Source organism: Choloepus didactylus, chromosome 10 (genome assembly GCF_015220235.1).
Source record: "Choloepus didactylus isolate mChoDid1 chromosome 10, mChoDid1.pri, whole genome shotgun sequence".
NCBI lineage: Eukaryota > Metazoa > Chordata > Mammalia > Pilosa > Megalonychidae > Choloepus > Choloepus didactylus.
In genome coordinates this window covers 77004283-77031504 of record NC_051316.1, presented here as the reverse complement: position 1 = coordinate 77031504, position 27222 = coordinate 77004283, and the positions used below count along the sequence as shown (strand labels likewise).

The window sequence follows — 27222 nt, the reverse complement described above, 5'->3', positions numbered from 1 at the left end:
AGGAGTGCTCTTTTCTCTTTATTTCAATATTCTAATCATAGATAATTAAATGTTTATTATTAATTATTTTGAAAATTATAGAAACTGACAAATTAGCCAGTGAGTATCTCTGGTGAAATGAGAATCACTGGAAAAACCTTAGCCATTCATTTTAAAAAATATGTATTTTTTATAGATGCGATTTTACTTTGCAGGCTACTTTACAATTTACGTTTGGCAAATAACAGTACATTTGCTCATTTGACATGTATTCATTTATTGAACATCAATAAGTGCCAGATAATGTTTGTGGCCCTGGGTTATGACAATAAATAATATAAATAAGGATTGTATAAACTGGAATTTATTTCCATTGCCGCATGGATAAATCTGTCTCCATCATATGTAGATTCACCATAATGTGCTTATGTGCAGCCCTTACTTAGGGCTGCTTCCAATGCCTCACAATTTAAAAAAAAGTAACAATAAACTCTTAGTATATATATCTTTCTGCACTTGGGCAAATGCTCATTAAGTAAAATTTTAAATCAAAATACTTAATATTGCTTATTTTACTAGACATTGCCAAATTACCTTTTGGATGGTTGTACTAGTTTAAACTCCCAGAAACAACAAATGTTTTATCATATGACATAAATACTTGGCTTCTCTGATACATGAGCAGTGAGCTCTGTGATTGCATTTTCATAACTTTTTTAATAATTTTGAGCATTTGAAGAGTTTTTCATCTTTTCTCCACTGATATTTGGGCATATCTATATTGTGGTCCTTTGATTCCTAACTATGCTGAAATTATTTTTTTTCAAAGTTGTTGTGTCAGTTTACCTTGTTTAAGGTAAGCCCATAGCTGGTTTTAATTTTGATTACTTAAATTTATCAGTATTATTATTTATGAATTTCAGATTTTGTCACATCATTAGCATTTCCCACACCAAATTATAAAAATATTCCACTGACATTCTCTTCTACTACTTTTGCATTTTCATTTTTTATATTTAAATATTTGATCCACACTGAATTTTATGTAAGGAGTGAAGTAGCTAGCTTGACTGGTTGCAAATGGCTTGCAGTTGTTCCATTGCCATTTAGTTAACAGCTATTTTTCTATTAAAATAGAATGTCATCTTTATTACACATTACATACCCATATATACTTGGGTATTGATATGTTTATTCTTTGGCTAGTACAGTATTCTATGAGTTACTATAATTATATGTCTTATATTTTGGCAGGGTTATTAAGCCTCATTACATTTAAGACATGACTGTTTAGTGTTGTATATTTATTCTAAATAAACTTTAAAATAATTTTGGTATTTTTAAGAGGGGTGGTATCTCATTTCTAGGTTAATGTAGGGAGCATTGATATCATTATAATGTTGAATCACCTGGACCAGGAATGAAATTTGTCTGTATATTCAAATCTTCATTAATTCATAATTTCTTCAACCTCTCTATTTCTTATTAAATTTATTCTCCAAAATTTTTATGATTTTATTGCCATGGGAAGTAGGATTTTTTAACTAAATTTTCTTATTGGTCATTGTTTAGAATATAAACAAAAACTTATATTATTAAACTTAATTGTACTTCATTGTTTTGTGTTTTCTAGTTATAAAACATGTTAACTTCAAATATTGCCTTAATTTAAATACTCAGCAGTATGATTTAATTACACTTCTTGCATGTCTAGAATAATATTAAATAGCAATGATGATAAAAGATATCTTAAGATAAAAGATATCTTTATCTCGAGCTTGAATGTTTTCCGTGCTTCTAAAAAATTACCATAAAGTATAAATATATTGACCTTTGATATTTTATATGTATGTGTATATATATATAGTGTAGAAATAATAGTTAATTAAGTATTAGATAATCCTTGTTTACTAAAGACTTACTAAAAAAAATGCTACATTTTCTCAAATGCCTCTTAAGCATCTATTAAGGGAATCATATAGTCTTTCCTGATCCATCTATTATAATAGTGAATTACAGTTATTGATATCCTAGTATTGAAACATCTTTGCTTTGCAAGAGTAAGCCATACTTGACCATGATAAATACCATATACTGCTGGATTTTATTTAGGTTTTTTTTTTCCATTGATTATAGTAAGTAGAATTTGTTTTTCACTTGAATATGTTTGTTTTCTCAGGATTTGATATTAGTGTTACTCTGGCTTTGAAAATTCATTAGGAATCTTTCTTTATTTTGCTGTATTCTGAAACACCTTTAATAGTATAAGAATTGTGTCCCTTAAGGAAAAAAATTAGTTATGAAATTAGATTTTGGCACTATTTCAGAAAATAGTTCTTTGACAATATTCTTAATATCCTCCATGATTGCTGACCTTTTAGGATTTCTATCACTTCTTAAGTCAGTTTTGCTAGTTGATGTTTTCCTAGAAAATCAATCGTTTTATCTAGGTTTTCAAACATTTAATTTCCTCTGTAGCTGTGATTTCTTTTCCCCTTTATCAACCCACAATCAGCATTTGTATTCTTCTGTCTTTTGCTAGATTAGGCTAGCTAGTTTTGTATTTATCTTATCAGTTTCTTTTAAAAGTATTAATTCTTTAGTTTTTAGTCCAAATTTATTAATTTTTACTTTTAATTTTTACCTTTATTTTTCTCCCGTTTCCTTTAAGTCTTTGGTAGAGATATTGATCCCAAGATACTTGCTCCCCAGAGCTTATCTCATCTCTGCCAGGTGATGGGTGAGGCAATAACGGGTAGGAAGCTGGGGTAAGAGGAGTCCTAGGAAATCTTGCTCCTTTAGGAGTGTTCTAGTTTGCTAATGCTGCAGAATGCAAAACACCAGAGATGGATAGGCTTTTATAAAACGGGGGTTTATTTCACTACACAGTTACAGTCTTAAGGCCACAAAGCATCCAAGGTAACACCTCAGCAATCGGGTACTTTCACCGGATGATGGCCAATGGAGTCCGGAAAACCTCTGCTAGCTAGGAAGGCAGCTGGCATCTGCTCCAAAGCTCCGGCCTCAAAACGGCTTTCTCCCAGGACGTTCCTTTCTAGCAAGCTTGCTTCACTTCAAAACATCACTCCCAGCTGCACTCCGTTTTCTCCCCCGAAGTTAGCTCATTTATATAGCTCCACCGATCAAGTACCACCCCGAATGGGTGGGGCCACGCCTCCATGGGAACATCTCATCAAAATTATCTCCCACAGCTGGGTGGGGCACATTCCAAGCAAATCCATCCAGCACCAAAATTTCTGCCCCACACAAGACCACAAAGATAATGGCATTTGGGGGACACAATACACTCAAACCGGCACAAGGAGGGTGTAAGTTTATCCATATTCTCATCTTCTGGGCTACTACATCCCCACCAAAGGGAGCTCATCAGTGAACTTTTCCAGAATTGCAACCACCGCCTTCTTGCCAACTCTACCACTCTCTGGATTTATTGCGTTTTCTTTCAGTTTGACCCCAGTTGACTGACTCTGGACCAGATTTTTGGGCTGTGTGGTTAGAGATACAGACCTTTGCTAGTTTTAGCACTGCTTCATTCTAAGCCTGCTTATAGTTTACCTCTTTTCTCTGTCAATCAACTCTGAGGGTCCTCATTATTAACTGGCATTTCTACAGGTAGATAAAATATTGGCATAGGAAATGAAATGAAAAAGAGTCCCAGGAATGTATTAACTTGATTGTAATGACACTTCTTTTTTGGAAATCAAATATCCTTGTTGTTTCATGGGAGAAGGGCCAATTTCCCTTACTAGCTAAGTGACATTGGGTAAATAATTGATCATCTTTATATCCCAGTTTTCTCATCTGTAAAATGGAGATAATAAGAGTATCTACCTCTTTTGGTTATTATGAGAATCTAGTAAGTTAAACGAGTTAGCATTGTTAAAGATTTTGAAAGAGCTCCTGGCATATAATGAACATTATTTACTTGTTCATTTCATGAAATATGAGATCACTGAGGATGGCAGGAGGGTAGGATGATTATGTATGAACTGTAACTGGCTCTCTTCCCTTCCAATTCTGATACATCGTGGAGGCAGGGATTGCTGGGGAGAGGGACCCAGAGACAGCAACCACCCTGGTGACTATCCAGGCAAAGTTTACGACTGACTGCTTGCTCTTGAGGGTGAGTGCTTACATCTGAAGGGGGCTGATTGTGGTTTAGCTGACAGTTCAAAACCGATGAGGGCCGTGTGCTCCAGCTTCTGAACAGACACCACAAAGGGCTGTGTGGGAGAAGACTTGCTATTTAAAAACAAAAAGCAGAACTTTATTAAATCATTTTTGACAAATGCCATACAACTTTGTCCCTTACCATCTGTTTGTTCAACAAAGAAATGGAGAATGACGCTGACCTTAGCAGAGAGCAAGTCCTCAAAAGGGCCTCAAGCCCAGATACCTCGAGAGAGCCCAGAGCTTATTAGAAAGAATTCTGATCAGTGAATCCTTGGGTATTGAGTCCAGGAGAAAATAGTTTCCACCACTTTTGCTGAAGCTATTCATGAGGAGGAAAAAAGCAAAGAACTTTTAAAATTTAAGAATTTATAAAAACTGTTTAAAGAATGAATAAGATAAGCAAACACTTGATCCTCTATTCAAATTTTACATTTGGCCAGGTGAGAGAGAGAAGAGAGAAAGAAAGAATATTCACAAGAGATCAGAAGCACATCTCAGACTGAATTAGAGTACAGATGTGCAGTTTTGAGTCTAATTTAAAATTCATTCTTTAAAAAGAGAAGATAATGTAGTGATCTTGAGAAAGCAATTGGATGTTCTTAGAAAGACACTATATAAACATTATTTTATAGACTACTTTACATCCATGCAGCATTAAAGAATTGCTTAAAATAGCCAAAGTTTGCAAATACATCCATAATACCTCAGAATTTAGACTACAAATTACCTAGTATATTAAATATGCCCTGCAGTTATCACTACCTTCTCTATTTTCCCTCAACCCTCACCCTCCTCTCCACTGACCCCCAATAATTTCAACTTCTAGTAACCCCACTTGTTGTACCCACATAAAACAGACCAATTCTTTCTATGGCTTAATTTTCTGTATGTCCCTGTTCAGAGAATGCTGTAAGGTACAATGTAGGATGGAGGAAAAAAAAGAAGAGAAGCTGACGTACTGTTCTGGACAGATGGGTCTCCTTGATGATCTGACAGCAACCTTGCTTGTTCCTGCATCTATGCTTCATTGTACTCATTTCTCTCAGAGGATTAAATACTCTGGGTATTGAAATACCATCCTTAAAAGTTGCTATTGCAAAATATCCCCCCAACTGGACTAAAGGAGTGCAGGAGTCCACCCAGTTTTTAAATTATATGATTCAACTCAAGCCTCCATTGATCTCATTCCATTATTCATTTCTGTTGTACTTCTTTACTTACTGTATGTTTATTATATACTGTCTTGCATAAACTTCATTTATTTAGCTTTGTTACTTATGTCTGCCAAACCAGATTGTAAGCTCCTTATAGGCAAGAGGCTGATTTATGTTGAGGTTGTTTTGTACCACTAACTCCCCTTATCCTATCCCCATCCCTCAGCACTTAGCAGAGGCTTAAACATAGAGTTAGTAGGCATTTAGCCCATTCTTGGGGGAGTGAGCCAAACATGTATCACAGCAGGTAAACTCTACCACACTGTAATTGATTCTTAAGAAACTCTTATTCTTGGAATTATGGGTTTTGTTAAGCTAAATTCCAGAACCATAAGAATCCTAGTAATTCTTTTCCTTAATGCAATTTTATTGAGTTACGTATACAATCAATGGCTCACAGTATCATCACAAAGTTGTGTATTCATCACCATGATCAATTTTAGAACATTTCCATTATTTCAAAAGAAAAACAAAACCCAAACCATCCCATAGCCTTATATCCTCCTATTATTGAACCCTAGTATTGGTGTGGTAGATTTGTTACTGTTGAAAGAATATTAAGATGTTACTGCTAACTATAGTCTATAGTTTGCAATAGGCCCCGTATTTGTTTTTAAAACATCTTGTTCTCAAGCCCCTTCCCTGAAGATTCTGCTTCAGAAGGGTGCCTTTTTATCCTGAGAATTCATATCTTGAATAAGCATACAGAATATTTGGTTTGTAGCCAAGTTTGAGAAACATTTCACCAGGCAAAATAAGCCTATGTCTGGGAATTCCTGAAAAACAGAAAGCTATGTCTTTTTCTCACTCAAAGTGATATATACCCATTCACTCCCTAGTTCAAAGGATATAATAGGCATTTCTGTAGTGCAAGACTCTTTATGTATCATTAAAGGGATTTAAGGATTAATTTTTAACCAGGGTTATAAACTAATTTTATATTATCTGTCTCTACCTATCTGTATTTATTATCTATCATCATCCATTTCTATATATTCACCTACCCCTATACATCTACCTTATATGTATGTCTCCATTCATTTTTCTGTCTACCTACCTACCCACCTATTTGTTGATCCACCATACTTTATCTTTATTATTAACCTTGATCCAAAAAGGATTTAAGGAAGTTCTGTATAAATAGCTCATGCTTTCTAAGTTAAGTGTATGCTACAGCAAGAAGCCACAGCTGAGATTTTTATAAAAACTATTATGACCCAGAAGGTTATATGACTATAAATTTTAAGAATTACCTCTTATTTTACTGAGTTTTTTATTTGGTTTTAAATATCTCCTGGGAGCCTGAGTTGTTTGTTTCCTTTTCTCATGAGCAATTTAAGTAATCTAATAGGTAGTTCTTGTGATTAGAAAAATGTACTTGCTGTTGACTCTGAAGTTTCATTTTCTCATTTGCATTACCAGGTCTTCTATTTCTGTGCATTGCTTTTAGCTAAGTAACTCCTCCTTTCCATTGATTTTTACCTTTGTACATAAAACTCAACTGAAAACCTTCTTCTTGTTAGTCATTACTCAGTCGCTATTGAAAATGTTGAGCAATTTGGTTCACTAGTTCATCTCTCTATTTCCTTAACCAATTTAAGCTTCTTTGCTCATTTGCCTGCTCCTTCCAATTTATTTTACTTCTCTGATCCTCTGTACTTGAAACTGCAGAGATGTGATTTTATTAGACTTCCATACAAAAGGGTTTATCAGTTCAAGATGTGAAATATTTGTGCAAAATCAAAATAGCACTTGTCCTTTCTCTCTCTATAGCTTTTTGCTGGCTCTTCATTTTCCAGTCATTAGAATCCACATCTGACTTATCAGTTTTGCTTTATTTGATTTTCTAGGACGATTCAATAAATGCAGTGTATTTGGATGGCTTTAAAAATTCCATTAGGGCACAAAGCTAAAGGATCTAACATACATACCAAGTTTGGGAGTTCCCCCAAATTTACTGCTTGATGTTGCAGCTATAGGAAATCAGAGTGATTCCTGAGTAGGATTAGCCTGACACTCAGTTCCTCTTCTGGTGGGATCTGGACAAATGCTAATTGAAAGTCTCACCCTTAGGCTTGCAATTCTGGAAATTCAACTTTTGGCAATGCCTCTGGAATTGATCAAACTGAAATCTGTTGGAATAAAGTTTCAGTAACAAAACCCCACATAAATCAGGATAGAAATTTATTAATTCACAATGAAGATTAAGATTGCCAACTGAACCAGGATTCTTAGATCAGCTGTCAGTGCACCCTCTCCAGTTAGAAAGTCAGAATGAATAGTCAAAAAATAAATAAAAAGTTTATTTGTTGAGCAGAGAACTAGAAAAAGGGCATTATTGGCGATCTAAAAGGCTAATATCATTAACCTATCAGATAGAATCATCATCACTTTGGGATATTTCTCCAAATCAAACCAGAATCCTCAGGAGAGGGGTAACAGAGAACTCTCTCCTTAAATCAGTGCTGGTTACTCACTAATAGAATGAGATTCCTTAATCTGCCATTGGTTAATCCAGTCGTTCTTCAAATATTGATAAGGTTGTTACTTTCTTGACACTAGTTGCCTTATCTATTTTCTAAGCCAGGTCCTTTGCTGTGTAAATGAAATTTAATGTATTGTTTAATCCTCAACAAAATATCCTGTGAGATTTTCAGAGAACAGTGGAGTCAGAAATGTTAAGTAACTCACCCAGTACCACACAGCTTATAGCTAGGATTCAAACCTAGATCATCAACAACAAAATCCATGATTAAATTTCTTTCTGTATTTAAAATACTTACTTTAAAGAAATGCTACACACACCTGATGTCATGTGTGAGTTTTAGTGCTTTCACTCTTAGAGGATAAATTTATTAGGAAATTCTTGGAAAACCTTATCATTATCCATATATTCTAATTTTTCATAGTATTTAACTTGGCCACACAGAAAGAAAGGAAACATCAATCAGCTACAAAGGAAAGAGCTGGTCTTTGTGATGTGTGCAAGAAAAGGAAGGAAGTTGGGCAGCAAAGCCACTTCCTATTACTTACCCATCCATGAAATTCTTCTCAGTTTCATGGTAACTTGGAAATGGACTAACATAATATACCCTATTATTTTCCCTAGAGTTTTCCAATGAGAATACCACGCAACTAACAATTCTAGCTAAGATTTGTGTTTGATCACAAAATAACATTATGTGCAAAGACTTAACATGAGAAGACTGGAATGTATTCCATGGTGTACTAAAGTCTGCAGAAATTAATAATAGATATCAATACAAAAAGGTATTCAATGAGGCACTCTTGTCATTTTGGGTATTACAATTCTTCTTTATGTTGCACTATCACAAATGTTGCAGGATGCCAAGCACCCCTAGCATCCTCTAATTTAGTAGCATCTAATGTCCCCACACGACCCTTGCAAATTCTCCCCCTGTGATTGGCAATTCTGTCCCTATTTGAGAACCACTGAAAAGAAGCAGAAGTAGAATTGGTGAAGGGCATATTTCTAAAATTTCTAAAATGAGGGCTCGGCTCATAATTTCAGAAATGTTAGTAAATGAAGGCTTGTTCCATTCTCCAACTTCAGCTAATTTCTTGACAGAAATAAGTTTAACCTTTTTCTAATCATCTAACAAGAACTTCCCTTTCTCATTCATGTTGAATAACTGAAGCAATTTTCTGCATTAGGATGCTCAGCAAAATGTTAATTTGAACATTACTGGTTTGGACTATAGATAATTTGATGTGTTTCCAATATGAACTTTAATTTTATATTGTCTATGATTAATTATTATATTAAGGTCATTACGGAATAAATAAAATAGAAGACAGTTCATTTATTTAAGAAAATAATCTTGAATTCCTATCACATGCCAAGCCCTAAAATGGGTGTTAGGAATAGGTACATGAGTAAGAAGGCCCCTGTCCTTTTGGAGCCTACAATTTAGTAGGGAAGGCAGTATATTGACCAAATAATTACCAGCTAGTTTGCTAAGATATATAAAAAACTCATGTATAAAACATGGGAAAATTTAGAGGTTGGTGATAATCTGTTTGTGGGGTTAAAGAGAGCTGCACAGAAGAGATTTCATTTGAGTTAGATTTCCAGGTATGAATAGGAGTTTGCCAGATGAAAAATGTCTTGCAGTGAGAGGAAACTTTGTGAGCAAAGGCAGAGAGCTGTAAAATAGTGTAGTTCGGTGAGACTGGAATAGAAAGACCTGCAGATAATAAGACTTAAATCTCTGTGAACTCAAAGGAATGTATGGTAAGATGTATGGCTTCTCTCCTATGAGGAGGTCCTCTGAGACTTTTTAGGGCGTAGTCACAAGCAATTCAGTTATTTACAAAACTCAAATCAATCTATCACTTTTATTAATCATATCTGGTGCCACACAGTAGACACCTGTCAGTTTGGGTTGCAGATTGGAGTTTTCACTTCACGTACATTTAGGGAGAAAGGTGTTTCTGGTTGCCCTTGACCAGATCATCCTACCCTACCTAAGCCTCAATGTCTACAGAGAATATTAAGGAACTTTCCCCCAATAATCCAGAAATATTGTTTCCTTTTGTCTTATGAAGTGCACTTGTTTTCATGTGCAACATTTTAGATCTTTAAGTCTTTCAGATTTTCTTAGATGGAACATTAAGATTTATATGGCAATGTGTTTTGCTTGAGGGACCAAGGTTTCCTTGAAATTGTGTATGTCTGCATGTACGCTATTGCCATGTTAAAATGATTTTTACTTTTACAGCATTTCAAGAAATTTAAGAAGAATGATTATAAAATGAATTGAATAGCGTAGCTTAAATACTTTCAATTAATACTAAAAGTTATCCAAGGGAATTAATAAATGAGTTCAGCAGCCCTTTGGATGATTCAGAATGACCCCAATTTTGCTGTTTTCCCCCAAAACGAAAGCATAGATTTCTCTATGCTTATACTTGCAGTGTTAATTTTACCTCCCTTAATGTGTTTTCATATTGTGATATCTTTCTTAATTTTCAATAGGCACATATCAATATGCCCTTACTAATATGTACTGCTAAACCTTTCTAGCAGTACAATTTCTTTACATTTTAAATTAAATTTCAGAATAAGAGGAAATAAATTCATTGAAAAGGGCCAACTGATGACCAACTGATGACTAAGCATTTCTATTGTTAACCATGGAAAATGCCTCACTTTCTATCCTTTAATTAAAATCTACATTTCTTTTATCAGTTTTTCTTTCTGCGTGTGTGCCTCAATGAATATCCAGGAATGTAGCTGATATACCAGGATGGTAGCATAATGGGAAAAACAGGAAATAGATTAAGAAGAATATATCTCACCCACATCATTTAAGGAGAACTTGTTCTCTGGGCATATGTGTCCCTCATGTGCACACAGTATATAAATAAGGGTGTATGGAACCTCTCTTAACCAGCTCCAGAAAGCTCTTGGCAGCTAAGATTTCTTTTGCCAAGAGCAAATTTTCAAAGGCCAAAGTTACATCTCTGGCGACTTTTTTAGCAATAACTGAGATGCCAATATAGTCATCACTAAGGTCCAGACTCTGCATCATTGCGTTGCACATTATGGCTCTCACTCTGCAGTGACAAAAGATGATGCACTCAGCAGGGCTTATCTAAGTTTTTGTTACTTAACTAACCTGAAAAATAGCTTCAGGCATGATTGAACAGACCACTCCCTCCTAGAAGCCAGGCCTTTTTGAGACCCACTGATAGTGAAGGGACAGATTTTCAGTGAAATTGGCCATTAGGGGAGAAATAACTTTTCTCCCCTAATGCTTTTCAAGGACAAATGACATGGTTCTTACTTATTGGAGACACGGTGATACTTTTCTCACCTTTCTTAATCCCTGATTTTTCAATTGTGAAATACAGGGGAAAGTATTGTTGTATGGCATTCCAATCTTATGATGTATATTCATTGCAAATAGCCATGACTATGATTCTATATAAATTCTTCAGGATTTATTATTATGACAGTTATTTTATTGCTTGTTAACATTAACAGCAAAAAGCTTTTATATCATGTTCTTAAAAGAGGCTCAAAGACATGAGTATAACTACAAAAGGGAGTGAGAAAAGTTCATGATTGTTTTTATAAGTCATTGAAAGTAAGGCTATATAATTCTTTAATCAAAGACTGGAGCCAATGAAAGAAATTTACATTACCTTACTTACTTTGAATTCAAATATGAAAAATGACCTCATGAAAAAAAAATACAACAATTCGGCATTTGAGATGGACAGAATTAAAAATATTTAATTCCCAGATCTGTCATTGATTAGTTGTCTTGGAAAGGCATCTTTCTTAGTCTCCCACATATTATATGTATAGGCAAAGCATATTTTTTAATCTTCAACTATGTCTTAAAAAAAGATAGGGATTTTCAAATTGCAGATGCTATTGAAGTAAAAGCAAAAGAAAAAAAAAATCAGAGGAGTTCTTATTGAAATACTGAGCAGTATTTGAGGTAAATTGATAAGGAAATTGCTGTTAAACTTTGGAGAAAGTCTCTCAAGTAGGATAGTGAAGACCAGAGCTCTGGTATCAGACAGGCCTGGGATACTGGATCAAAACGCAGCCACTGGCTACTTTGATTATAAATATCAAAATAATGTTGAAGAAGTTTCTTAACTTTTCTGAGGCTTGTTTTCCTTATCTGTAAAATTGAGAAAATATCTACCTTCCAGGGTTTTTATAAGGATAATGTTTGTGCGCATTTAACAGCAAAGAATTTGGCACTCAATAACTAATGTACCTATGTATCTTAGAGGAATTTTATTTCTAACTAATTTCTGGAAGTGAATAATTTGAGAAATGAACAAAAAAATACTTTTACATCTAGATTTTGTGTTGAGGTAAGTAAATTTATTTTGCATAAATTTTCTGCAAATACTTTCTCTTATCTCATAGATCCCAAGATATAGCAGGATATTTTTTTTTAAAGTAATGAGGAAAATATCAAATTTGTCATTAGATAAAGCTTGATTATATCTACTTTATCTCTGTTTAAATGATCAAAATCATAAAAGGTCATATATCTACCATTATAAAAACCCAAGTTTTCATTTCTTTTTTATTATAAGAGCAAATGAGTAAAGCAGACTTTAAAAAAGACTTTTTCAAATTATATTCCATCAAATATCTTCTGTATTTTTCATGTTGAAAAATTTCAATAAAAGTACCAATATAAATACTTGTGAAATCAGGAAAAGATACACACTTCAGTCTGAATAATCACAGGAAATTTCTAGATGTATGGCCCAATTTAACCCAACATTCCGGACTGTAAAGAAGAGTGAGAAGGACTTAAGAACAGCAATAAACCAGCTTGCCAGGAACATTGGAGAAGTGTGCAGGACCATTTAAGCATTAGCTCTCTTTGCCAACAAAAAAATTTGATACGTAAAAAATTAAAATTAATATGTTTTAAATTTTACAAGTGACCCTCAAATATAATTATATTAATAAATAATAATTTTTAATAAATGCCAATAAATATAAATTTGAATATATTTGAACAAGTATAATAAATATGGGATATAGGCATATTCTATGGAATGGAGAAAAGCTTCTGAAAATAAAACAGCCTAACATCTTTGAGGATAAAACAACCCCGGAGCAGCCCTCTCTGAAGTTTCCCTTAGTCAGGTCATGTTAAAGTTCAGGGTAAAAACTGATTAGAGCATGAAAGCAGAAAGGTGACTCTGGGATCCTGAGTGTTCCTGCCAGGCGGTACTAGGAGTTCCACTGCTATTAATTGGAAAACGTGGAGTGATTCTCAGCCCAGCTTGGTGAGTGATACGCACACTTGTCCTCTACCAGCTGACAACTGAAGACCCAGGGTTGGAAATGCGACATGACAGTATAGGTAGTGCCCTATGCAGGGGTGAGGGGAGCTGCATCTGCCTGGTCTAAGGAATGCCTTATTCCTAATTTACCGAAAGTCTCCATACAGATCAGCAATGGCCCTTATCACAGTGGTAGTGTTAAACACCAACACCAGTGCCGCCACCACCACCAACTACCACACCCTTAAAATAATTTTTAAAATCCTGTAATGAATGATGATATTACTAGCTTGATAAATCAAGGTATACGAAGATCTAAAATTTGTTACATATTGGTGGATTCTGTCAGACTCTACAAAGTGAAGTACTAGATGTAGAAGCTAGGACATTAGAACTAGAAGAAACCCTAGAAACAATTTATTTTACCTTCCTCTAGTCTTCAGACTTTATTAAGGACCGACGGTGTGACGGTATGTGGTATGCTTAGGTCCGGTACTAAACAGCACTCTGCCCTCAGGAGGTTACATTGCACTGAGGAGAGAAAAGTAAAATCTAAGTGAATAGTATAAGGGATGAGATCCTGGTGGTTGATATAAGGTCTATTAAGAAAATAAACAGGAAGATGGCAGAGAGAGTCACTGGTAAATAGCTTGGGTGTCAGGGAGGGAGTGGAGGGAAGGCAATATGACAATATGCTGAGACCCAGGTGTGGACATTCTGTGAGGACCCTGTCTGAAGTGAGGAAATAGCCATGTAAATAGAAAGGAAATCAATGTAGTTAGAGGATTCTGAGGGAAGGAGGGCAGGAGTTGAAGTTGTAAACAAATGGGTCTCAGTAATGCCAGATACCAATGCAGAGTTTGAATTTCATTCTAAAATCCCTGAGTCCACTGAAGGGTTTGAAACCTAAAGTGACATGATATGATTTTCTTTTTGGATTTTGAATTTTACTTTTGAGTAAGTACCACAGCCACAGGGTTAATAAATAAAACAATATGAGAAAGTTTTGTTTTGCTCATTTCTGTCCTCTGAGTTCATTTTCTTGCTTTCCACTGTGTTCGTTCTCCTATATGCTCCTTTCAATCTTTCTTTCTTTAATGAGATTACTTTTTCTTCCATCTCTTGCCTGAATTCTGCCAGCTCATGTTTCATCTTTTGTTGTCTGAACATCTCTTTCTTGACTTCTTCTTATTCTGCTTTAGGGTCTTCATTCATGGCAATTACTTCATGTATTTATTTAAGCCTATGGTGAAATGTTTGATTACAATTTATGTATGCACAGTTATGATTTTTTTTAGTGTTTTTTTCAGCAATTGGTAATTTTGCTGCTTCTCAGTACTTTTAAAATATAGTATCTTGATAGCCATGCTGTGCCCAGTAATGTTTTGTTAACTTGTGGTTGAATGGATTAGATTTCACTGAATCAGCCATTTGCTGGAGATTCCTGGTTGGTGGTGCAAGCTTTGCAGCTCCATGGCTCCCTCCTTTTGTTCCCAGATGTAGACTGTTTCCTTCCTGTATGGAGTCTCTGAGTTGATGTGTGTAGCTAGCCCGCTTTCTTTTGGCCCTCTATGCCTAGAGTATCCAGTCGTGGGTATTAGTCATATCCAGTAGTAGATATTCTGCTGAGAAAGTGCATAACCCTGTTTGCTGCTCCTTCACCAGCCACTATCATGAAGGGAAACAGCCCCTGTGTTCAAGGCAATCCTTCAGTTGTAGGATGTGTTTTTGGTGGCGTTGTCTTTGATCTGCCGTTGCTACTCAACACATTACCTTGGCAACTTCTCTGATCGCAACTTCATTGGAACCCAGTCCTGTTTTCAGCAGATCCAGCTTCAGATTTAGCTTTTGCATTTCAGGATATCTGTCTTAGTTTGCTAGGGCTCCTGTTATGAAAACCACTGACTGATTGTCTTAAACAACAGGACTCGATTATCTCATAGTTTTGGAAGCTGGAAGTCCAAAATCAAGGTGTCTGTAGGCCATGCTTTCTCCAAAGTATGTAGTGTTCTGGCGGTAGCTTGGTGGCAATCCATAACTCTATCTCTGCTTCTGTCACATGACCGTTTTTCTCCTTTCTCTCTCCTCCTCACTCCTCCTAACATGTACAAATTTCTTTTCCTTATAAGGGCTCTGGTTATATTGGATTGAGACTCACCTTTATTCAGTTTGGCCTCATCTTAATAGGATCTTCTAAGATCCTATTTACAAATGAGTTCACATCCATGGGACCAGGGATTAGGTCTTGAACATGTCTTTGTGGGGGACATGATTCAATCCAGGCCAGGGTTCATCATACTTAGGTAGTGTATCTGTATTGCACTTTCTGGTATCTTCTACTCTGGTTCTCCAAGCACTTCCCATTTAGTTTCCTGCTTTCCAGGTGGCTATGCCAAATCTTAGCAGCATTTGACAGCAGTAACTATGATTTGTAGTTCCAGCTTTCCTCTGTTTACTAATCTTGCTGGATATTTATATTGAGCATATCTGTCATTTCATGTATATTTGTTTCTTTGTTCTCCTCATGCTTAATTGTTTATAAAAGTAGTGTATTTTATTTGAAGTAAGCTCTAACCATATAAGAGATCTATAACCATGTTAATACTGATTTCTCCTTATTTTATTGCCATCACTGTGTTGCTAAGTGGAAAATGGATTGTTGGGGGACAGATGTAGAAATAAAAATGAGAAGCTACTCCAGTAGTCCAGGCTACAATGATAGTGACTTAGACTATAGTATGGCCGAAGAGATGATTAGTGAATGAATTCAAGATATATTTTGAAGATAGAACGGATAGGATTTGGTGGATTGGAAATGGTGTGTAAGTAAAAAAAAGTAATCCAGGAAGGCCCCTTTCTCTTTAGATTTTTAGGAACAAAATGGATGAGGGTGGCATTTATTAAATTATTTTTGGACATAACATGTTAGTAGGTTGGACATTATTGTAAGATATCTGAGAGAAAATGTTGAATCTGGAAGTAAAGTGACATTTCTTGACTGGAGATATAAATTAGGACATCAATAAATTACAGAAGGTATTTAAAACATGGGATTTGGTGAGATCATATGGGAGGGTTTAATGAAAATAAAGAACCTAAGCTCAGTCTGTAAAAGACACTAAAATTTTAAAGATAAGGGAAATTAGAGGACCCAGCAAAGGAGATTGCGGAGGAGTGGCATTGGGGTAGATAGAAAGCCTTATTTCACAAAAAAGAAGCCTGAGTTCTATGACTCATGCCTCCAAGCTGCCCATCAGTGTTCTTTGAGCTTGTCTCTTGACCTACTGATCTTCAGCTCAGTGATCTAAGATGATTAATACTTCAAAAGTTCACTCTTGGAGAATAAGTTTACCTGACAAGTATTGTTTTCAATACCTTTGCCATAATTTTAAATACTATATGTATGTTGTTAGCTTTAATTTTATATCTCTCACCCAGACCTCCTCTTAGAGCTCATGTGCCATCCTTTTAATTGACAGCTCTATTTAATGTTAATGGATCCCAAATATATAGGTCCATAATTTTAAATATAGAGGAGACATTTAATATGGAAAATATATAATTATTTTCTATTTTATGATAATAAGCCCAAAGTAATAGATCACCCCCAAAATGTATAAATATGTAATTAATCATAGCTACATACTATATATACATTATTGATATAAATGGTACTTCTTTAATAATATATGTACTCAAGAAATAACATACTTTTTAGTCTTGCATATCCTTTTTTGTTCTCTTATCTTAATCTTCTCAAAGGTTACTAGTGAATAGGACAATCTTAGCTTCCTTGAGCAATTTTGTTCAAATAGTCCTCTTCATAAGAAATGTCAGCTGCTTTGTGGTTGAATATAGTGAGGCAGATGGCTCTTTCAGCCTTTCTCTATTTTTGTGACATTTAAGTTGATTATTCTTAGGGTATTTATGTTAAAAAACTGTATGGGCGGAGAGCCATACCTACAGCTCACTGAGTTTTCTTCATGAATGTGGAGATTCCCTTTTGATGGACAGGAGTGTCTGCTGACATTGATGTGATGTCTCAGTCTGGGACATAGTGACTGCTGTTGCTATTCACAGAAGTGCCCATTGAAAGCGAACGTTCAACGTCAGCTTTGTTTTTCCCTTGACAAGTGTATCATCCAATGGAAGGGCATAAAATGCTCTGGGACCTTAATGACACAGAGTATGTTCCACTGCATAGAGCAACAGACTTAAGCTCAGTCTTTTCATTGAGTCAAAATATGAAAAACAAAAGCAGCTGTATTTTTATCAGATATAAAAATCTTGATTTATTAAAATTATGGGCTTAGACATAAAGGAATAAAAATTTATCAAGCAGTAACTAGATAGTTTATTTTAAGTTTTACCTGAGAATTTTTACCTGTCAAAGCATATATATATATGTAATTAATCATATATATGTAATTAATCATAGCTATATATGTATATATATATATCCATCCTCTGGAAGTCTAGAGAACTGCCCAATGAGATGAAAGTTCAGTCTAATTCAAGTACCTCAAATGATTATAATTCTGACAGCTATCCCCCTGGCATCCGCCTTCTTGTCTCAGAAAGTCTCTTTAAATCATGCTTTTGTAGGGAAGGTAAATACAAGAAAGGGAAACACATTATTAAGCTCTGTGAAAGTTATTTTTTTAACATTATCTCATTTAATCCTCCAATAGATCAATGAATAGATATAATTCAGTTCTTATATTTATGATCTATATATTTCTACAAACATATTGAAAGGGCTTACAACAATTCAATTAATATAATAAACCAAAAAAAAAAACATGTTGGTGATTCACAAATGACTGAATTTTGGAAAAAAACAATGCATTACGCTTTATTCTGCTTCTGTGTTGTGAAACTAAATTCATTAGTGATTTTAAAAATAAGGTAAAGTAAAAGTGAGAAGGCAGGAAGAAGTTGCCTAGCATTAACATGTTGAATTACTTTCTCAAAATTTTAGATGACAAAGAAAAGAAAGTAAAACTAGAAGAAAACTAAGATAAATTTTAACTGAGAATAAGAGTTTCCCATCAATCTAGCCAAAACAGGAATAGGCATTGGAGCCAGGGAGGAGAATGTGGGTGTCTCTGGACTGAAATGAAGTGGGAGGGGATATTCAGTTTATGTCCAAGGCTTCCATTGTAGTTGATAAAAGACAAAAATGAGGAAGATTCAAAGATTTCTTGGAAGAATGCAGAAATAGATAGCCAAAGGAACATGAAAGGGAAGGGCTGTATTTCCCTAGTATTTGCATCGCAGCTGGGGCACCCAAGTTTAACCATCACATAAATGCTCAGGGTGGTGCAGGAATACAGAGTTGCCTGAGCTCTAGAGATGCATCTGGAGACTTTTCTACTCGAGATGAAATTTCTTAGCGATCATGGTTCTCATCTGTCCTATCTCAGACAAAATGTTGGAATCATAAAACAGCTATTTCTCAAGTCTCCACATAAATTATTTCAAAACCTGACCTTATTGCAAAGTTTCCTAATCACGAGGAGGTAGCTACTGAAAATGTATGACATTTTAGGACTGATCTGGATCCCATGGGAGATTCCAAGTGTGTGTCCTCTATAGTCTGGCCCTTAAGGTGCTTATAGCCAAATTTGGAAAATGAGGGTCTACATAAAAGGACTGAGAGAACATATGACACCTTATCATCAAGCATTAAATTGTGTGACAAGACTATATAACTAAATTGAGTTACTGTTTCTAAGCATTTAGAAAAGTGCTAGTGCTTAAAAAATATATAACAGAACTTTAGGAAAACTAAGGAAAAATTCAAGGATAAAGAAGATAAGCTTGGTTACTTTAAGTCAAATAACTGGATGCTGAGCATTTTGTAAAAAAAAGTATATTTTCCTTTTAAACTAATAGAATAGCTCATAATCCATTCATGTATTCCATCAACAGGTATTGTTCATGTATAAGCATGTGTTCAAAGCCTATACCAGGCCCCCAAGAAATGTAAGGGTGAGAAAAATTCTGTACTCACTTATATTTGGGGGGCCTTGCAGGAGAGAAATGGTTTCTCTCCAAGCTTCAGAGACAGATGAGAACAGAAATAACTTCAAAACCTCACATGAGATAAGCAAGGATTTATAGGAAACAATTTATGGTGACAAGAAAGATTGAAGAGGGATGTGACATTCCCAAGGAAGTGACAAGCAGGGCCTTGAAAGGGGCAGAAAAAGTTGACATGGAGGTTGGAAGGACTTTTCTGGCAGAAATAAAGACATGATTAATGGCACAAAGGCATGACAGTAAATGATGTGTTTGGGCAACAGGAAGCAATGTGGGGGCACCTGCTATGAGGGGGAGGGGTGTGAAGGGAGTTGTTCTGTATATTGAAGACCTGTCAACAAAAAGCATTCATGAGAAAAGGAAGTTCTATCCGTATTTATAAAATATATAATGAAATTGTGAATTTACACAAATTATTGAAGGGAAAAGATAATAAACTAAAAAAGAAAATCAGAGCCTGTGGAAACATAGATAGGATCCTATGGTCATATGCTAGATATAAATGCCTATAAGATTGCTAAAATAACTCACTAAAATTAGGCTACATATTTAGGTTTGAACTTTTGGGCACTAGGTATAGTTATACAAGGGAAGAAGTTGAAGTTCAGAGAAGTAACTTGCCCAAGGGCACATGCTTGAGCAGTAGTGCTAAGATCTGATTTTAGGTTTCAAACCTTGATCCCCCAAAATCTATGCTTTTTCTACCACAACATGCTGAGGAGTTTAAATCCTTTTTTAAACTGAAGCTTTCACTATAGGTGTATCTTTCCTTCTTTATTCATCAACACCTTTCTTCCCCAAAGATGCAAATTTTCCTGAAAGCCCCTTGGTGGTGTGAGGCATTGACAAATTTTGGAACCTTTGATTCTCTCCAGCTGAACTTTTCTCAACTCCTAGATGGTGGGTCAGCAACCCATTATTATTGCAATCTGTGAGTGAGAATGTGTTAAAATCCTGTCTTCCATCATCTGATTATTATAGGGATAAACCTAATACACATGAAACCATTGTAGAGTAAGTATCAACTGAATTCTATTATTGATGTTTTTGTAATTCATCTGCAATTTACTTTTTCAGTCTTAGATTCTTCTTCCCTACCTTATATTAAATTCATGAAATATTTATTAAGCATATGCTTATTCTGCAAGGCATTTCAAGGAGATAGAAATGATGAGTGAGATACCATCTTTATTTTTAAGGAGCTTAAGTCTATTGCCAGCCATAAGCCAAATGCAAGCATATAAAATAGAATAAGTTGTGACTTAAGAAAGAAATAGAAAATGCAATGGGGATTCCAAGAAGAAAAACTCCATTTGAGTAGGAGGACTCCAAAGAGCTTTCAGACCAAACTGAGTACTTTCTGTAGGCCTTGAACAGTGTTGGCAAAATATATGGCATTTGTATCATCACTCCCTGAGTCATACCTTGATCAACGTCATTAATAAATTGTGTCAGAATCTTTTTCTGAAGTTGAAAACAACTTTATAAATACCCAGACATTAACACAAGAAACCCTGCCAATTTATCAGAATTAGCAACAGAGACCAAACTTTCTTGTTTATTTAATCTTCATTATGAGAAGATGTAGGGATGGAGGATGGTGGAAGAGAAGAAAAGGTCAGCAAAGGCAGAAATGGGAAAACAGGCATTTGGGGGAATTCCAGGTATCCCAGTTTGGCAGTTGTGCAAGCTATAAATTGGGACACTAAACTGTAACAAATATAGATGTGAAAACACCTATTTTAGAAGCCTTTAAATGCCTGTTGGAGGAATGTGCGTTTAGACACAGAATGTTCTTTCTGTGTCTAAACCAGACTATTTCTCAAAATCTATTTTAACTTTTTCCCTCTCTGCACATTTGCCCCAGCATATCTGCCAATAGTAATGACTTCCTGTCCTGCTCTCTTACCCCAAATTCTGACCATCCTAGCCTTAAAATAACTCCCAGACTCCTCTAACTTCCACCTTTTGGCACCTGTAATTATTATTATATTTATTAATGACTTTTATGATGTGCTTTTTGATACTGTTGGTTATATCTGCAGATATATGTGACCTTTCTCTCCAGCTAAATTGTAAATTCTTGGGGCAGAAACAGTGTTCAATTTTTACAGATACCTCTGACAGAGGTTAAATAGTTATAAGTGGTCCTATAATGAGAGGTTCACAAAACTTAACCAAAATTTAGACAAGAAAGAAAAAGAACTTAAAGATTAGCAAATCGTAGAGTTTAACATCCAGGTCCACATGAAAATTTAAATACCCTCAGCAGCCTCAAAGCTAAATGGAGAGTTGAATATCAGACTTACGGGTGACTGACCTTATTGAGTCTGAAAGTAATACAGTCATAGCAGAACGAATTACTGTTGAATCAAAAAATAAGTAGCCAGTTTCAAAAATCTGATGAGTCTTAAGGTCTATTTTAGAGGGTCTGGAGTTCAAACCAGCAGTTAAAACTGAGACACTACTCTAAATCTAGAGAAGTTCTCTGTTGCACATGGGAGTCAATGACAGATAGACAAAATCCCAAGAGTTTACCTGAAGATCAATAAATATTCATTGGGTCCTGAAACATATGAAGTAGTCTAAAGAGGTTACTCTGTGGCTTCTTGTATATTTTGGAAAAAAAAATCAACTAATCTAGAAGTCCATTGGAACATAAGTTATTATACCACAAAAATGTGTTCTGGGTCAAGTCACAAATTTGTTTGCTTAGAGTTATTTCTTATTCTATAAAAAGAAAAATATATTTTTCTCCTATGTGTTTTTATTTTCCAAGTATTCTGTTTTGAATGTTTTCAACTTTATAACCCAAAAATAAACTTAATGTTGTGACTGGGTTAATGTTTTCCATCACCAGGAATATCTGTACTAGAAAGCTATCATATTTGGTCATTGAAAGTATTGAAATCTGCAATTGGAACACTAATAAAAATTAATTATGTATTTTTCAAGTTTTTCTTTTTTTCCCCTTACTGCCCTAGTTCAGACAATTGGTGGGTCATAGCTAGTTTCTTATAAGAAACAAATAAGTTTGGAAAGAGAGAAATGGTCTCAGATATATTAACCTAGGCAGGATCTGTCCTATTTTGTGGACTGGTTGGAGAGATATGGTTGGATATGCTGTTTATCATGTGTAAGGGGAATAAGTATCTCCAGTCATGGTTGTGGCTGAGATTTGACAGGAGAGGGTGAAGTGGGTAGATGCAGATGATGGGCAAGATCCAATCATGAGACATCCTGGCTGGCCAAGAGTCTACCTTTTGGAATCTCTCTTTGAGTGATGAGTATCCAGGTGCCATGTTAGAGGACCGCAAACTAGGAAAAGCAGGTAGAGCCCTGGCTTCTTGGGAGCTATAGTAGTAGTCAATTCTAGAATGGAAGGGGAAAAAAAAAATAACTGGGGGAGCAAGCAAGGTAGAATCTCAAGTTTTAGAATTGTATCTAGGAGTATGTTGTGGGAGACCTGGGAGCTTTGTCATCTGGTTTCTCCTGTAGACAGTGAGAGCTGGGCCTTCCCAGAGAATGTGGTCAGCCCTGGTCCAGCCCCAAATCAGAATAATAGAGAAGGAGAATTCAAGAGTCTAATAGTCAGCCTTGGAGCACCGGGTCCACAGGCAAATGCATTGCGACTAGAAAGGTCTTGACTAGCTCTTCCTGAGACTTTATAAATATTTTCTTCTCAAGTCATAACTATTCTTGGAACTGACTCTATGTGTTGTTAGTCGGGAACTTAGAAAAACAGAGGCAGGGGAAATTAGATGGGGCTGATATTTACCTTCTATACACATAACAGAAATGGTAAGAAATTTTATTTATTCATATGTGTTTGCTATTTTTGATGACAGCTTTTCATCTGGGTAACAGCAATTATTGTTAATGACAACCAGGACTATTTCAAGATATGTTTTCCTCACCCAGGAGGAGCTTCAATTTTTGGCAGAAAAAGCCTTGATTGAGGAGTCAGGAAACATTTCTGGTGTCAATCCTGTTGCTCACAGGCTGTGTCTCTTTGCACAAGTCACTTTACCTCTCAGGACCTTTCTTCACCTGGATGAACTCTATGGGTATTGTTTCATCTATCATCCTATGACTCTATTAAGTAAACCTGACATCTGATGAAAGCTTTCCAGAATACTTACTGTTGTACTGCTCAGTGTATTATTCTACATGTGGAGATATCGGACAGTCGAAAGATGATTTGATTTTTAAATAGAGGTTGTTAATGAAAAGGCTACATGATTGAATTCCTCTCTTGGCTTTTGATTAATCATACTTCCCTTATTTTAAATGAAGAAACCTCTCTGCTTCAGGTTTCCTCACACTCTCTTGGTCTAGAAATCTTTCTTGTAGCATCCTTCTAACTCATTACCTCTAATTTTGGTTCAAAATAATAGAAGCATGAGCTATCCTTAAGATAGTAATGATAATAACGGTAACAACTATCTTTCACAGAGAACTTACTCTTTTTTCAGGTATTGTGATATGCACAGTGCACACACACACATATGATCTCATTTAATCCTCACACAACTCTATGAGTTAAACATTATTGTCTCCATTTTGCCTGTGTAAGTCAGAGAGGTCAAGCAACTTCCCAAGATCACTTCCCACGATCCCAAGTGGAAAGCCACTATACAAACCCAGGTCTTTCTGATGTCAAACTCTTCACTAATCAGAAAAAATCATAGCAAAAGTCAAGTACGGAGATGCCAGTTTTATTTCCATGTCAGGGAATTACTCTTGGATAAGATGAAGAACATGGGAAGGACCCCACCATGGACAGAAGGCACTTCATGAAATTCAAGGCTTTCCATTCCCTATTCTTAAGTGTTTTATCTGATCCTAAGACATCTTCTGCCCCCACCATGCACATATTTGTGGCATTCCAACCAGTAATCACTCTTTTGTGTACTATGTACGTCTACTTTCCAAGGAAAAGTCTTTGAGGTAGTACAGAGTCAAGCTTTTCTATACCAAAAAAAAGCATTTTAGTTATAAAAGTAGAACCCTTGTCAGAGCTACTTGTCTCCATTGGCCAGATTTAAATGTCATGATGAAAAGGTCCAGGCAATTTATTTCAGGGTTTATAATCAAGGGTCTGGAGTCTGCCTGCCTGCTTTTGATCCTGGAGCTACAACTTTCTAGCTGCTCAGTACTTATCATCTTTGTGCCTCACTTTCCTCACCTGTGAAATAGGGATTAAAAATAGTACCTACCTCACAGGGTTATTGTGAGGGTTAAATGCCTTAAAATGGTTCCAGACACTGTATAAAAGTACTTAATGCACTTTTGCTTAAAATAACAAGAAGCCCTTGGTTTATTCTTTTCCATTGACATGTGATGGGCACCCTTTGATTCAGCCAGATGTTTACTTGTCATAGCAATAGTTAAGGTAGTATAGATAACCAGGGGAGCCAGCATCATGCAATCAAATAACCTGAGTTTTGGAAATTTTTTCAGGTATTTATTGCTGTTTAATGAATGTGCCAGTTTGAATGTATTATGTACCCCAAGAAAAAGCCATATTCTTTGATGCAACCTTGTGGGGCAGACATATTAGTGGGGATTAAGTTGGAATGTTTGGATTAGGTTGTTTGCATGGAAATGCGCCCCACCCAACTGTTCGTTATGACTCTGATTGGATAATTTCCATGGAGTTGTTACCTTCCCCATTTAGGGTGGGTTAAATTAAATCACTGGAGCTATATAAATGAGCTGGTGAACAGAAGGAACTCAGTGCAGCTGTGAGTGACATTTTGAAGAGGAGCTACAGCCAAGAGGGACACTCTAGAGAATGCCCAGGAGCTGAGAGAGGAGCTGCATATGAGAGACAGTTTGAAGACAGCCATTGAAAGCAGACTCTTGCTCCAGTGAAGCTAAGAGAGGACAAATACCCCAAGAGCAACTGAGAGTGACATTTTGAAGAGGAGCTGTAGCCTAGAGAGGCGCATCCTCGGAGAAAGCCGTTTTGAAACCAGAACTTGGAGCAGACGCCAGCCACGTGCCTTCCCAGCTAACAGAGGTTTTCCAGATGCCATTGGCCATATTCCAGTGAAGGTACCCAATTGCTGATGCGTTACCTTGGACACTTTATGGCCTTAAGACTGTAACCATCTAACCAAATAAACCCCTTTTTATAAAAGCCAATCCATCTCTGGTGTTTTGCATTCTGGCAACATTAGCAAACTAGAACAATGAACTACCCCAAAACTTAGTGGCTTGGAGCAACCACATCCATTATTTGCTATAATTCTGCAATTCGGACAGTTCTGCATGGGAATGGTTCATCTCTGTGTTTTGGATATTATGTGGAAGTTCCTCAGGTGATGAGGCACAAACACAGATAGCCAGTCAGCTGTGAATGCATGATAGGACAGTTTTAATAGATCAAAGAACTTGGAGGAGAAGAGGGAGAATGAGGATGGTGGAGAGGCCCAAAACTTAACTAACCTAGGTCCTGTGAGGGTCTGTGGAGGAATGGGGTGGGGAGTATTTGTGAGTAAAAGGATCTAGTCTTTATTGTGACCCAAAGGAGAGGAGTAGATACTGGGGACTGGCAGTTTTATACTCTGTGGAACGAAAAGCTGAAGCGGCACAAGCCATTTGGAGAAGCTGAGGGCATCTCTTATCATCCAAGCCATATGGAGAGTCATACCTTGGTAGTAAGTTATGTGGTGCAAAAGGGAAGAAGAGGCAAGGGCCATTCAGAGAAGTTAAGACAGCTCTTACCATCCAAACCATCTGGAGTTATATTCTTGCTACTTGCAGTTACACTCAGGGCAGGGCAAAAATGATGAGGCACCAAATATAATTTGTTACGCAATTACACTCTGCTTATGTAGTGTTGCCTAGGGCAGCTTGGCTAGGTTAGTGCAGTCTCTCACCCTCCAGGACCTCTTTTTCCTCAACAGTGTCATTATACTTCACATAGAGGCTGCATTCCAAGAGTGAAAACAGACACTACAAGGTCTCTTTAAGATCTGGGCTGCAAAATCTCATATCTGCTATATTCTATTGGCCAAAGCACACAAAGTCATCCCAGATTCAAAACAAGAGACATCAGTCTCTACTTCTAAATGTGAGGAGCGATATAGACATACATGGAAGGAAGGAATTGTTAAAGGCCAACTTTGCAGAACAAATGAGAACTGAACTCCAATTTAATTTCCTCTACCAAATACCTATGGGATGTCTATGAGTCTCAATTCCCTCAGATTTAAAACAGCTCATTTTAAGGTTATGATGACTAATAAAGATAATGTTATAAAGCATCTAGCACAGTACTTGATTCGTAGAAAATGCTGAGTACACGTTTCCTTTCCTTTTTCGTTAATGCCCTCTGAAGAACAAATCAAAGTAAAGGCAGGGGGCATTCTTTTTATACAGTTGAGTAATATCTTTTTTGCCCACCACTGAGCTTCTCCAGTTGAAGAGATATTAGCCAGACACACAAATTTAACACCTGAAATTATGAGTGCTACTGCCATGAGTTTTAATTTGTCACTTACATTTAAAATTGCCATTTGTTATGCTCTGCGACTTGCTAATGCATATGGTAAGTCTCTCCCAACTAAGAATCAGAAGCATCTAAATGTGTGACGGCATTTCTTTCAGGTACCCCAAAGTGAATTTCAGCTCTGCCTAATAGCATGTAGTTTAAGTCAAACCATCTCAAACATACCATTCATGTTTGGGAAAACCGTGTGGCAGTTTTCACACAGATGTGATAATAAAGGTACAGAAACACCACTTCATTTAGGGAGACTCACTATAAGATGGCAGAGCCCCATGAACAACTTTCAGTTATTCAGTGCCTTATCTTAGTTTAAGTGGTCAGTAAACATGGTTTTTCCTGTCCTATATAGCCATCATTTTTGGCTTTGTTCTCCAATTGAACCTTTCCCAAATACCATGGCAGATGGGATTATTCATAAATTGGTCTAGGTTTTATATTTTGTGGTGGCAAAAAACCATAAAAATATAGGTATCTGGA

General features: G+C 36.0%; 2 protein-coding genes across 9 annotated transcripts in view; one reads left to right on the top strand and one right to left on the bottom strand.

Annotated features, from left to right (window-relative positions):
• The window catches only part of LOC119545235 (H(+)/Cl(-) exchange transporter 7-like), a 159197-nt gene extending 148255 nt beyond the window's left edge, over positions 1-10942 (bottom strand). The window contains exon 1 of the mRNA XM_037850775.1: positions 10802-10942. Within this exon, the coding sequence (XP_037706703.1) occupies positions 10802-10942 (141 nt within the window). The remainder of the gene's footprint in view (positions 1-10801) is intronic.
• The window catches only part of LINGO2 (leucine rich repeat and Ig domain containing 2), a 1372285-nt gene that overhangs the window by 1167279 nt on the left and 177784 nt on the right, over positions 1-27222 (top strand). The gene's annotated exons all lie outside the window — the stretch shown is intronic.